General features: G+C 41.0%; 1 protein-coding gene across 1 annotated transcript in view; it reads left to right on the top strand.

The window, feature by feature from the left end:
* Positions 1-14,884, top strand: part of SOS2 (SOS Ras/Rho guanine nucleotide exchange factor 2) — a 55,574-nt gene that overhangs the window by 27,621 nt on the left and 13,069 nt on the right. Inside the window, exons 8-12 of the mRNA XM_063333785.1 lie at positions 376-474; positions 6,436-6,563; positions 6,951-7,606; positions 11,027-11,108; positions 11,787-11,909. Of these exons, the coding sequence (XP_063189855.1) occupies positions 376-474; positions 6,436-6,563; positions 6,951-7,606; positions 11,027-11,108; positions 11,787-11,909 (1,088 nt within the window). The remainder of the gene's footprint in view (positions 1-375; positions 475-6,435; positions 6,564-6,950; positions 7,607-11,026; positions 11,109-11,786; positions 11,910-14,884) is intronic.

Genomic DNA, 14,884 nt, shown 5'->3' with positions numbered 1-14,884 from the left:
TGGGGTTAGGGGTGTCTTCAGAGCTGTGGGTTCACTGGTGAGTATGGATCAAAATCCACCCGAAGCTGGTGATGGAAAAGGATGCTTGCAGTGCCTGGGAGAGGGTGTTCACAGGTTTTGTTTGCTTTATGTCAGAGCATTTATGCGTCTCTGAGTCTTACAGAGAGTCTCATTAGACAAAAATGTTTTTGCAAACTATTGTCTTCCTTACTACTAGATGTAAGCATAGAGTAATGTAGATCAGCAGGGGACACCCTGGATGTGTCTGGCACAGCCATCTTGCTCAAAGCAGTGCTAAATTCAAGGCCTTGGGCCTTGGCCAGTCCCATTTTGAGTATTTCAGTGTAAATAATCCTGTTTATTTTTCCTTTTCAGTCTACTGCTGAAGGGTTTAAAGAAGCTGTACGATACGTCCTCCCACGACTCATGCTTATCCCAGTCTATCATTGTTTGCACTACTTTGAGTTACTACAGGTAAATGAAACGACATTCTTCTTTCCTGCCAAAAACATTTCTTAATGTGGAGAATCTGAGCTTTACATAGGCGATTTGATTTTACTTACTGCTTCTGAGAATTAAAAGGTAGGAAAACGTTAATTTGACACTGGTTAGTATGTCTGAAAAGTAAAATTCTGTAAAAAAAGAAAATCTTCGAAAGCCTCTGTTGCTCTGATATGAACACTTGAAGTAACTATATTTGATTAAACACACCCTTAGTGAACTTGAGTTCTAATATAGTTTAAAATGTAATATGCAAATCTAATTTCTTCTTTCTTCCAGTTCTGAATTTTTTGGTCCATTCAGAAAAATCTAAGCATAATTCAGATCAGTATTCCCTGTCTGAAGTCACACTCCAGTTGTAGCTCAACTGATCTTATTTTGGGGCTTGGGCAGGCATCTCCTTTACAGCAGAGTCAGAATGTTCTTAATGTTCAACCGTTTGTCCCGAATCCTAAATGGAAGAGAGATGGTAAAAAAATACCATTTTTCATAGAATACCACACTTCCTCCATATTGAGGAATGAAAATAAGCACTATTATTTCCTTATTTTCTACTGTCTAAGAAATGACATTGATGAAATGTCAGGCTTTATGGAATTCTGATTCAGATGATAAAAATTTATTACTGTAGGACGTATTTCAGGGGTCTTACCATACAAGTTGTTTAGGTTGGCATCTAGTCTGTATTCATGAGCAGTTCTGCCTGTTGAGGCATTACTTATTTTAGAACAGCCTCTATTGGTTTGACCACAGATCGCTCGCACATATTTTATTCTGACGTGCACTAGGAAGGTGGTTCACATCAGTAGATACTTCCCTTGGGTATAAAAGCTAAAAGCCAAAAAGTAACTAAGCCTGTATCTATTTGCTTACAAGCAAATGTTTTTGCTGTGAGTTATGAGAAGAGAGGCCAGCAGTCAGCAGAAATTTAACATCTGAGATCTATAATCATCATTCTTGAAAAAGAAAAAATAACGTTGCTGTAGAAGGCGCAGTGTCTTGAAAAATACTTAGATCAGAGCTTTTTTTCAGTAGCTGGGGATAATGTAAAAAAAGGCTTCTATTTGCCCCACAGTGTTGGGAGAGTTTGTAATGCTTATGAGGGTAAGTGAATTATTAACTAACTGGGATATATGTAAATTAAACAGGTGAAATATCCTGTGGCTATAGCTGACATTTTGAAATACCAACACAAATGACGGGTTTGAGTTCTCAATGTAAAAAGTGATACTAGCGCTGTGGTACAGGTCTGTTATATGGTCTTGCTTTGTATTTCAAAGGATTTACTTATATGAAGGAAGAAAAGGAGACTTTGCAACATAGAAATTATGTATAATACAATCTAAAATTTTCTCAAAAGAATCTCAGGCCAAAAAATAGCAATTGTTTTAAGACGAGGTCTGTAGTTAATATCTGACACACATACTCCTTTTTTTTCTTTTTTTTAAGTTGGTTTCATTATGTCTACTGTGATTTTTTTGCATATCCTCATTTTGATAAGTAAAAATAAGGATGATTAATTTTGACTCGTGAACCACACATCTCCAATATATGGATTACCAATATTTTGTAGAAAGGTTTAAATCCAAGTGGTCTCGATAAATTTCAAATATTTAAGCATTCAGTTTAGTAAACGGTTAACAAAGCTTAAAAAAAACCCAACAACCTAAAGCAACCCTAACGGTCGGTGAACTTTTCTCTAGATTACTGCACTGTCTCTATTGAGAAGAGAAACTACATTGCCGTAGTCTCAATATTTGCCTTCATAAAGCTTACGTTTCTATAAGGACATTTTCCAAAAAAAAATAAACTGGTCAAAGAGCTGAAGGGTGACAGCAGAAATACGGCGCGGTTCTGCCAGCCTTGCTGTGAAGTGAGCACTGATAGCTTCATGGATACATCTCTTTCAAAATAGTGTAAATTCCCTTTCTGTAAGGGTCAGTTGCATACAATAATTCCCTGGAACTTCTTAAAATGTTCTTCTTTCACGTTTAGAAGACATAATTGGATTAGTGACCTGTATTATGCTGAAGGTCAGGCTAATTAATGACCCATTGTGTCTTAAAGCTGGGAAATGGAGTGCATCAGTGTGAAATTAAAGACTGAAATCACATGCCGCAGCTTTGGGAGAATCTAAACATTTAACTGATTTTATAAGCTGCGTAGCGTTTGTCCGCTTTTTAGGGAAACATTAAAATGTATGCCTTATTGAGCAGGGTTTTGTGCTTTTTCAAAACTTCAGATTAAATGCTTTGCATGCAAACTTGGTAGTTTTTTCGTCAGTGACAGGAAAGGACGGTTACTATTTATGTTTTAACCCATGGCACAGAGAAGACAATTTGGTTTTGATGGCCTGTCTTAAATCTGTAATGCTGCAAGAGTCTTCTGTCTCTTGGGGCTCTGAGTCTGCTCCTGACTCCCGTTAATATTGATAGGATCGGGTTGTACATGCACAGTCTTAAATTTCCTCATATCTTTGAAGAATGAAGTCTGGCAGATAGTGCAGAAACACTTTGTTGTTTCTTTTATTTGTTTTTAACTTGGATAACACAGCAGGCTGCTGCATGAAAGATAATATTAGGCAATGCCTTTTTTAACTAGGGAATTTTAGCAGTGAAAATGATTAAATTTGACCTTTATTCACAGTATACAAGATTTCTGAGTAGAACTAGAATTCAGGTGCAGAGGCTGATGCTTGGCTGTCTTGAATCTTTCTAACCTTGTGAGGATTGAGCAGAGCAGAAATCTTAAATAGCACTCTATAGTGAGAAATGGTAAAATGAAATCTTAAATTGCACTCTATAGTGAATAATGGTAAATACAGAGTCTTCTGTTGTGATCACTTTAGTTGCAGGTTTAAAATTTTAATTTTATGTTGTACTTAGAAAACATCCTAAATTTATGCACTGATTTTTAAAAAGCAGAGTGTTTTTAGGGATAAAGAAAGTATTTATTCAACAATATTGATATATTATAAACTGTTGTACTGCTTCTCTGTTACCATTGTGTTTGTCTCTAGGAACCTTTGTTGAAAAAGACCTAGCGAAAAAGGAAGCAGAAAAGCAACAGAATACTCATTATTTTCATGGCTTCAGTAGGGAGAGAAGCTACGATTGAGACTGTTACTCCCAAATAAGGTTACTAAGCCCTTCCTATTCAATTGGGAGATAAATAAAATAACGATTTACAGAACCAAGCTGCAGAATTTTTCTTCTTGGTGCAAAAACCTGATGCAGGATCTGCATCAGAGACTCTTTGCCTCAGCAAGAGGCAAAAGGGTTGGATGTTGTTTGGAGACTCCCATGTTGAATTTCTTTGGTTTGGCAGCTTTTCATTGATCACCAGGAAACTGCCTTTGAACACCTTGAGTCAGAGGCAGGCCCCATGTCACTTTAATGTTGCTTGCTTGTTCAAGCACTGACAGAAAATGGACCTGCCGTACCTTGAGTCAGAATGAATGACGGTAGCAAAGGTTGAAGGAAGCCACGCTAAAGAAATGAAACTATCTTGAAGGACAAAACAGTGGTAGCAATAAGAAGTTGTTAGATCTTGCAGTCAGGTAACCTAAATATATTCTGATTGTGACATCCTTAATTGATGATCAGTGTATTTGGGTTTAAAACACTATGCTTGACATTTCCAAGCATGAACACCTTAATGCAGGCAGTGTGGAGGAGAGTTTAGTGTTTCATCAGATGTTCAAGCTCCAGGTATGCTTTCATAAATGTGTCTGTTGATACCAGCATTCCAGGAAAACATTATTCATTGAAGCCAGTGCAAAGAACTCAAGGAGTCATCCAAATCCGGAGCAAGGTGCCTGTTAGGGAGGTCATTAAAATCCGGCACGTAAGCAGAGGTCTGATCAAGTCCATGTTCAAGCCCGAGAAGGCTTTCTTCTGCTGACTATAGAGTGTATCCCTCCTCTCACTTGCAGGCAGAAGATTATTCCTAATTCTTGCATGTGACTTGCTGTGTTGTTATCAAGCAATCCGAAACGCATGAAATTCTGCCTTTTGATCTTTTCCGCTGTTACCTAATCATTGACTGACAGAGAATCCCCGGTCAGTATTCTACGGGATCACCACAATATAATTTTTTTAAGTGAACAGCGTTCTTCATTACTCTTTTCTGACAGTTTTCTGTACAATAAGTTGAATAGTTAATATTCTCAGTTTATAATCAGTGGTATTTTAAATACATCTGGCATAAGCGGGACCCCATTTCCTAAAGGTTTACGTATTTTTTTCTGTCTGGCGTGTTATGCTTTTGCATCTGCTGCTTAATCGGAAAGATGTTTGTTAAGAACCGGCCTTTGGGAAAGCAGGTGTTAGTCCAGAGATTACAGAGAATGAGATATGCTTCAGGGAATCTACCTGATCTTCAGGAATCTATTCACTAAGGGGTGGAAATGGATTGGATTACGTCCAAATGTGTTTTTTTTTTCTTTTTTAATACAAAAAAAAAGCAAAACATGCCATTTGATGTGTTAATTGCCAAATGCAGCTCCCTTTGGAAAGGGGATGGAAGAAATTCTGCTCAGGACATATGAAGAGAAAGAGTATTTTATCAGACTCAGTAGCTTTTCCCACCTTTAGGATTTTGCATTTGTCATCTTTTCACACCATTTTTATGTTCCGTGCATTTCTGTGGCCAATAGTAAGGAAAAGAAGGGTTTACGGAGAGGTAGAGATTTTTCCCTTCCCTGTACTGTTCCTCAGCTCATAAACTTCCCAGAAATTTTTGGCCATAAAACTTTCATTTCTCTAATATACAAGATGGAGGTTGTTTGGACACTGAAAAAGAAAAATTTTAGTAACTTAAATTCCATGAAGAGAGTGGACCAATCTGGTCAAATCCTGTTCTCTCAATTACTTTTAGAGGAAGCTACATATCCTTGCTGAGGGAACGTAGTGGGGAAAGGAAAAGAAGGCTTCTGCCATGCTGAGTGATTGTAAGTAAGATTTCTCTTAAAGTAAGTAGGTAAAACAGAGTTTATGCAAAACTGCATGGCATATTGTCTTGATTTTGCCCAGCAGTCTATTTGCTTGAATTTTCTTTTAAAAAATTCATAGGATCTTGAACACGGAAGGGGTTAAAAAGAAAAATCTCTTTTATTTATATCAGAGGTATTTTAGGAGGGATCACCTTCAAGAACCAAAAAGAGGAACTCTGTGAATAGGTTTTGCTCTAGGCGTATTGCTGCCAAGTGTAAGGAGATGATCTGAAAGCCTGTGGAATTTCCTAATTCAATAAGTTTCTGCTTAGTGGTAGAGACAGATCAAGTCTTTATAAAAAGAAAATACGCTGTTTCTCACTGTCTTTACATTTTGCTATTAGTAGCAAATCTTGAATTTCAGATTTTTATTTTTTTTTTGCACTGTGCAAAATTGACATTTCTTTATGAAATAGATGAGTTTGCTGAAGATGGCAGAATTTAGGTAAGAAGGAAAGAGAGAATCTTGGTCATTCTGTCTTTCAAATTGGCTCTGAAATGTTGAGATTAATTGACTCATTGAAGGAATACTACACGTAGTTACATAAAGCAGCATTTAATTCTCAGCTATTTCAAACCTCCAAACTATTTAATAAAATCAGTTGTGAAACAGGACGTTGTTGAAAAGGTAACAGGAAAAACAGTGTCTGACAATTAGCATTGGCTCTCCGTAAAAGGGGAGAAGGTTATCTTTCTAAACTCCCTCCTGCTCTCTCCTGTTGAGTATCTACTGACTTTCCTGAATATCTGACAAATGTCTTCAGTGAGTGGTTTTATATGCATAGCGAATTTTGAGCGTGCTTCTAGTAATAACTCTTTCATTGACTGGAAGTCACTGACTTCCCCAAGTACTGTAGGTAAGTGTGTGAGAGCGTTTGTCAGTCTTCCTCCCCTTCTATAAATTAGACAAGTCTGAAAGAAAAATGTTTGTTATGTCACAGCAATTGCAGGAATGCAGTGAAGACGAAGAGGATCGGGAGTGCTTAAAACAAGCTATTACTGCCCTTCTGAACCTGCAGTGCAGCATGGAGCGCATTTACAGCAAACACTCCCCGAGACGTCGGCCTGGGTAATAATCCGCAGAACTACCCCTGGTTTCCCAAAGGTGGCACAGAGGGACATAAATGATGTGGAAGGAATTGTAATTTTTTTTTCTTTTTAGATAATGTGCATATTTTCCTTTTCAAGGCATGTCTTTATGCCAGTTTTCATTGTAAATGGAGTAGCAGCCCAAAACCTTCACGGTCCATGTCTATGAATAACATCAATATCTTACAGTTTCCCTAGCTAAAGCAGTGCATGTGGTTTATTTGGAACAATAAATTTGGTTAGGGCATGTTTATGGCAAAGAAATCATGACACAAACAATTAATTTAGTTGATATTTTTTTTTTTCATCTCTTGGGATAGCAAATGTGCAGTGTGCCCATTGTGACTTTTTCTTTTATCCATTCAAGGGAGCCGGTCTATCGCTTCTATAACCGACAAATAAGAAGCAAGCACTTGGCCATCAAGAAAATGAATGAAATCCAGAAAAATATTGATGGCTGGGAAGGCAAAGATATCGGGCAGTGCTGTAATGAATTCATAATGGAAGGTGGCTTGACGAAAATAGGAGCCAAACATGAACGCCACATCTTTCTCTTTGATGGTCTAATGATCAGCTGTAAAACCAATCACGGTCAATCACGGCTTCCCGGTTACAGCAATGCGGAGTATAGGCTGAAGGAAAAAATAATCATGAGGAAAATACAGATTATTGATAAAGATGACACATCGGAATATAAGCATGCTTTTGAACTGGTGTCTAAAGATGAGAACAGTATAGTGTTTGCTGCCAAGTCTGCTGAAGAGAAGAGCAATTGGATGGCTGCTCTCATTTCCCTTCAGTACCGCAGTACTCTGGATAGGATGCTCGATTCGGTGTTACTACAGGAAGAAAATGAACAGCCACTGAGATTGCCCAGCCCAAACGTGTACCGTTTTGTAGTAGAAGACTCGGAGGATAACATCGTTTTTGAGGACAACTTGCAAAGCAGGAATGGCATTCCTATCATCAAAGGAGGAACGGTTGTGAAATTAATCGAAAGGTTAACATACCATATGTATGCAGGTACCCTGTACATTTCTTATATATATGGTTTTTAAGGTCATGCTTGTATGGGTGATGAAAGTAATCCTTTTATTTTTTGTTCAGTTGGGTTTTTTTCTGCATACAGTTAAATGTAAAGCAAGATTTGCAGGATAAAAACCCAAAACAGTGTCTGTTATTAAATCAACTGGCTTTGCTGGCAAAGCTGTAAGAGAATTTTGGGTATGCAAATCCTTCCCCCCGCTCCCAAAAAAAGGTATCAGTGGCCTAATAGGAGCCACTGGTGTGTTTCCTGAGGCTATCATGGTTGAAACAGTGGTGCTGTTAGAGACTGTGTGACTGTGGAGGAAGAAAAGGGTTGGAGGTTGTATTTATTATACTTGAACCTGCCGCTTTGTGAAGTCCCACAGTAGGAAAGGATGCAAATCACAATTGGCATTCTTCAGACTTTCCTGTGAAATACTATCTTAAAGCCGCAGAAATGAAACCTTGGAGCAGTTACATGAAGTGCTAATGTTGGCGAAGATGTGTTAGATCTTCGGTTTGGGGTGAAAAGGATGCACTGAAAGGGGATGCAGTGAAGCTGACAGAAGGATGCTGGTGGAAGTAGTGTGTGGTTTTTGTAAACCTTCTCAGATGGTAATGGTCTCCTTTGTGCTTTTTACAAAACCACCTGGTATTTAAGTGAGCCTTTTTTGTAAAACTAAGGCTAGATAGTGTGGAGCTGTGTATTATTTTTTTTTTAAGGAAAAAAAGTTAAAAAAATATTATTTCCCATATGGAAGTATTAATGCAACTAGTTGGTACGCAGGTAATCTGTAGTTGTGTTGTCTGTGAGCCCCAAGTCATCCCTTTCTAAAATGTGACGGGTTTTGTTGGCTTGTAAACGTAGCTCTTTTCCTGAATGAACTGGGGGTTTTGGGTATTAGTTTGCCAGCGTAGCCAGCGTAACTTCCGTTTTTATAGCGCAGGTACTTGCCACTTTGGCTTTGGGAATCTTGGATGAAAGCATTGCCTCTTGGGTTTCCATGTGTTTTTCCCAAACAGTTTTTGGAGCCAAGACTAACAAAATCCACTCCCTCAACCTCCACAAGGGCATTTTGATGACTAACAGCACGTGGAGGGACTCTCACCAGATCTCGGTGGTGCTTTTTTTTGTATTTAGGTCACGATTTTTTAAACTGTCAGTTTATTGTATGCTTGCATTCATTTTGGATTGGTTGGAAGCAGGCTTTGCTCCAGCACACAGGCTCTGCATTCCCAGAATGAGCTCTGCCATGGAAAAGGAGTTCCCAGTTGATACCAGGATACCATGGGAGGTAGTAGGTGCAGAGTTCATAAACTCTTGAATTTAATTGCAAGCCACTATTAGTAACACATTGCTTGCATTTTCTATTTTATTGAGAATGTCATTTACAAAAATGAATAATTTTTAAAATGATGTAAAAGAACCTACAGAGGTTAGAGAGCAGAGTAGCAGCCCCCATTTTAAGAGAATTGCAGATCTTGTTTGCAGAGCAGAAATGCTACCTGCCTGTTCGGTGCTAAGAGGGAAATTTACTTTTAAAATGTCATAAATACTACGGGAGAGTGAATGTAGATGTGACGTGGAAGCAGAAGAGGCCAGCGCAGGACTAGGGTGCAAACTCAGCAGCATTGTCACAGAATGAGTGCGCTATTACTCTTAGCTTGCAAGCATGTTCCTATATATGGATCCCTTAAAAATGTTGAGCAGTGCTCTGCAGGGAATTTAAGCCTTCTTAAAAGCAGTGTTTGTCTTAATCTTTTCTGGGCTTATTGGAAGATACTCGCTGCCCACATGTTGGAGACTGCTGGTGTGAGCTACCTGCACCTAATGCTGACAGACTCAAGACTATTTTGAAAGCAGCAAGAAAAAAGAAGCTCCCAACAACCCCAAGTCCACCCTTCTGAGTGAGCGTATGCACATGTGCTTCTCTAGGCTTTCCTGTATTTCAGCATCCATTTGCTCCCAGGGAGCTCTGGAAGCTGCTGTGTATCACACAATAGCAGCATAGTGCCGCTGTTACCCTTGAGAGGGGGTCTGCTGCAAGGGATCACAGAATCACAGAATGGTTTGGGTTGGAAGGGACCTTAAAGCTCACCCAGTGCCATCCCCTGCCCTGGGCAGGGACACCTCCCACCAGCCCAGGTTGCTCCAAGCCCCGTCCAGCCTGGCCTTGAACCCCTCCAGGGATGGGGCAGCCACAGCTTCTCTGGGCAACCAGGGCCAGGGGCTCACCACCCTCACAGCCAAGAATTTCTTCCTCAGATCTCACCTAAATCTCCGCTCTTCCAGTTTGAAGCCATTACCCTTTGTCCTATCATTACATACATGTGTAAAAAGGCCCACCCCAGCTTTCCTGGAGCCCCTTTAGGGACTGGAAGGGGCTGGAAGGTCTCCCTGGAGCTTTCTCTTCTCCAGGCTGAACCCCCTCCAGCTCTCTCAGCCTGTCCTCCCAGCAGAGGGGCTCCAGCCCTCCCAGCATCTCCGGGGCCTCCTCTGGCCCCACTCCAACAGCTCCATGTCCTTCTGCTGTTGGTGGCCCCAGAGCTGGAGGCAGCACTGCTGGGGATGCAGCCGAGGATGCAGGGGGGCTTTCTGGGCTGTGAGCGACTGGGACCAGATGGTGACCCTTCGTGGCTTACAGTAAAGTGATTTGTTACCAGCTTGCTTATTCATGGTCTAAGAAACTCCGTACAAGAGAGTGGAATTAAGAGATGAAGGGAACAATATTTTTCCTTTAATACTTCCAATAAACAGAGTGGGCCTAATAAAACATGTGGGAGCTTGTGGATAGACACGTCTCATGGTAACACACCTACCACAGGGGTGAGGAGCAGCGGGAGGGAGGTGTGGTGGCTTGTGGAGATGCAGCGTCTGTAACTGCTGCAGGTATTTGCTTTGTAAGGCCTTTGCTGCCTGTCCTGTTGTCCCTGCTGGCTGCTCTGCCGAGGGCAGTCGGGTGCTGTAGTGGGGTGGCTGGGGCAGGGGTGCCGTCCCCACTGCTGGAGATTTTTTAAGAACAGGTAAGACAAACGTTTTTCAGGGTGGTATAGGTATTTTTGATGTCAAGAGAGTAGGCAGCCTAGTTCTACCATGTTTTCTTTGTCTGTATGAAACCATGGAATAGCTGCATATTCAGGGAGTGTAAGCCGTTCTGTGTGCCGAGACTGAGACAGAGTATTCGAGGTAACATAACATGTGCAGCTGAATACTTTTACAGGAGAAATGCATCAAAGAACTACATGAAAATTTCACAAGCAGTATCATTTCTGGTATTTTTCAAATTACAGTGCTTAACTTAACACTGTCTTTTCCGCCCTTTAAACTTTTTCTGTGAGTATACATGTATTTTATTTCTGATATTTTGCAGTCGGATAAAAAAACCTCTTCATCGTTTTCTTATTCTATCTTTACAGATCCTAATTTTGTACGTACCTTCCTTACCACATACCGCTCCTTTTGCAAGCCCCAGGAATTGCTGAGTTTACTGATTGAAAGGTAAGAAGTGATCATCATTGCTGAGGGCATTGAAAGGCTTTGCATTCATTTACCTGCTCCTTTTCTGCTCGGGTTCGTAGTGCCTTGTGGCACGTGTTTTAGCGAAGCTCATAAAACAGTAACTTTTAAAACAGGATTCAGCAATACAAGTTTCCTTTTCCCGGTTTGTTAAATTAACTACCTGAATTAAGTATTAGCTGGAGTCTTGGTGTGCCTCAGCTGTGGGCTGGTAATGTTTTAACTGCTTAACTTGATGATGAGAGTGTATCTGAGTGTGGCTGAGTCTCGATGCGCGTAAGAAATGTTCTGAGCAGTTTGTTTGAAAGGTGCAGACTCTTAATGTAAACAGCATTTTAATACAGTGTGATAAAGCCGCTCTTAAGCTTTCTTCTAATCTTCACTTAATCGAGCTAGCAGGTAGTTAAAAACCTTATATCCTAGTCTAGACATCTTGTGATGACCGGAGAAGCAGCGAATTATCAGGGCGAGAGCTGGGTGTGTTAGCACATAGCCAGGGGAGGAGGGAATTCCAGGCAAACTGGATATTAGATGAGTGCTTGAGTTTCACCGCGCTGAGTTTGTTTTTTTTTTTTTGAATGCAATTGCTCTTCGTGTCCTACATAAAAGGTTTGTGTTTTATCTTAATTGCCATCAGTTTTTTGGTACTTTTATTCATAGGTTTGAAATCCCAGAGCCGGAGCCTACGGAAGCAGACAGGCTGGCAATCGAGAAAGGGGAGCAGCCGATCAGTGCAGACCTCAAGCGATTTCGCAAGGAATATGTCCAGCCAGTACAACTCAGGTTTATTTGCTTTTAAATTGGTTCTCTTAAAGCCAGAGTTTTAGTTCACTGATTATATGGTGATCCTGGAGACAGTAATCTCTTTTGGAGACTGCTGTGCTGTCAAATAGGGACTTACTGCTGTCTGCAACCAGACTAATATCCCAAACCATGTTCTGATTAGTCATACTGGCTTCTGTTGTTGTTGCAACTGTACTTTGGTTCTCTGCCGCTCACAGCTGTGATCGCCACCCACAAGAACGCTGTATGGCTGCTATGTAAAGCGGGTGTGGGTGAGAGATGTACAACTGCAAGTGTTTCTGCCTGCCTTTTGAATGGATTCCTTGTTAAGAGGCCCTATGAAGATAGTTTCTCTGTTCCCATTTTTTTCAGTCCCGCTGGTGTTTTACTCCCTTTCCCAGCCCCGTTGATGCATTTGCACACAGACAGGGAGACTCTTGTCTGTACCGCACATTGCAGCAGGCTGCAGTGAATCTTCAAGGTTGTGCTGACCAAGCTAACTTGGGAAACAATTAAGCGTTTCTAGCATGAATGAGGCTAATTGTTTCCCTGATAGGGGAGACAGTCAGGAGGAGACACAGATCACAACCAATATTTTCTCGAATGACTTTTATTCATTAAACTGTTTTTATTAGTAGCATCAAGATGTTACTATTAATGGCAGATCACTGTACGCACAGTACACCCAGTTATTGCCTTACCACACACAGTCATTCCTAGTTACTTGTTTGGAGCAACAGCAGTTTACTGAAAGTGAAGGCTCATCTGACATGCCAGTCAGTACCTTCAAGGTAGGTGTTCAGAAAGTCACTTCGAGGTCCCGTTTTCATCAGATACCTGTGTGCATATATATAAAAAACCCCAAGTCTGTATGTAATGCTGTACCGTTCATGGATATATAGCCGCCGCCACCTTCTTGGGTGTAGTCCAAGTTAAACAGCCTCAGTGTGACCTTCATACTTGTGTGTGTCCGTGGCATTGTACAGATTTATCAGGCTCTTGGTGTTCTCAGTTTATCAGCTCCTGTGGGTTCAGCAGGACTACTGGTCTCCACAGTTATCAGTGCTGGGGAGAGCTTCACGCACTGCCTCTCAGCGCATACTTTTCCTCATTTCAGCTTGCTCTTTCCTGGTAACTGTTTCTGCATCCATCTGCATAGGTGCCTATAGAGCCCCTTCATAGAAACTCACGCAGAATGGGCTTTGGTGACATAACTGGCTCAAGAGTTTAAATATTGTTGTATTGCTTTTGTTGCTATTTTTTATAGCCTCCCCTCCGGACTAGCCTTGGGGACCTCCTCGCAGTCCCCCTTGGCATGGTAGAAATACATCTTCCTGCAGCACTGCTGACAGCCAGAGCTGAGCAGGACAAGTGGTTACCAATGAACTGGAACCTGTCGAAAAGCTTGAGGCAGCAATTAACCATGTTTCTTGCTATTAATTTCCAAAATCAATTTAGCACTTTTGCCTTCATATGTTATGTTTGAGCTATATGAAACATCTGTCCTGTTCTAAAGTTTCCAGGGTCTTTGGTTTCTTTCCTTGTTTGAGACATTACGATACCTCTTATCGTGACAGCTACTCTTTGCTGCCTAATTTCTGCTATGGTTGGTGAGCTGAGTTCGTTTACAGGTGCCTGCTCGATGAGAGATGCGGTTTAAAGCTGCTATTTAATACACGCCCTTCTGTGGCTTATAGTTAATCTTTGAATTCAGGAGACGCTACCTGTTTCTAGCAGCTTGAAACTCTTAACTGTGTTACAGTTGAAAATCAGTGTCTGAATGTGAGCTGTTAGGTTGATATGCCCAGTACTTTATAAATTCCAGTATTGTTAATAGCATTGACCGCTACCTCAGAAAGGTCTGAGATTCGGGAAGAAGGTGGAGAATGTGAAGGTGCTCATCCCTCCCTCCCCAGCCCTTACTCCCCATCTCGTAGAAAATGCTGTAGAGATGCTGTGCAATGCACAGGTATGGAAACGGTAATGCCTTTGACTGGATTAAAGGCGTGTGAGTTCATGAGAAAGAGGGAGGCGCAAAGCTGGAAACGCAGTCAGCAGAACCAGGCAATCTTTCTTGCTTTTTCAGTATTCCTATCACGGTATCTCAAAGGCAAAGACTGATTAGATAAGATCCTGTATTGCTGTTATTGGGAAATTGTTTCAAAACATCACTCCTTTGACAGTTAAAAGCTGTCATTATTTTTCAGCCTAAATGATCTGTTTGACTAACTGTTCTTTCATGTGATAAACCTTATTCTTTAACTTATACACTGGGAAGAGAACTATTTAATTCTCTGTGTATTCATGCAGAGCCTTCATTGACTAAGCTAAACCAGCCAACTTCTCTAGGTCTCTGACTCACAACACACTGGCAGATTACAGTCAGTTGCCTGCGCAGTCCCTTTTGGATATGCTTGCCCTCGATCTGCAGGGCCGAGCCACCACAAACAGTGGTCTGATAACACAGTTAGCGCTGGTTTGCCTTAATATCCTGAGCTGCGAGGAGCGGGGGGAGTTGAGCAGCACTCTGCATGCAGCTGAGCCACTTCTGCAAAGGCGATGGGGCAGGAGTAACCACATCTCACCATAACCACCTCCTCCTCCCAGTCTGAGGCCATGGGCTCTCCGTTAACCCCGTCATCCTGTCCCACCTGTTGAATGGCACAGGGAAAATCCATTCTACTGGTTGATGTAGGAGAATTTTGTTTGTTCTTCAGGGAAGGTGATATCGTGTACCCTGATAAATCAGATTTTTGAGTTACGAGCTCAACTTGTTTACCTGAAGAAGAAGCAAAACAGACTTTTATTTGATACATCCTAAGAGTAGAAGGCAGAAGGGCAGTTGTAGTTCACTTTTAGAGGCTTGTTTATTAGTGGTCTGTTTAAGAAAGTATAGAGAAAAATCGAGAGAAAGTTTAGTGTTATCCTTAAAGGAAGTACTGGATCGAATACGGCCATTTGTGTAATTAAAAAGC

Source organism: Chroicocephalus ridibundus, chromosome 4 (assembly GCF_963924245.1).
Source record: "Chroicocephalus ridibundus chromosome 4, bChrRid1.1, whole genome shotgun sequence".
In the NCBI taxonomy this organism is placed as follows: Eukaryota; Metazoa; Chordata; class Aves; order Charadriiformes; family Laridae; genus Chroicocephalus; species Chroicocephalus ridibundus.
The sequence above is the reverse complement of the archived record's forward strand: the minus strand, read 5'-3'. Positions and strand labels throughout refer to the sequence as shown.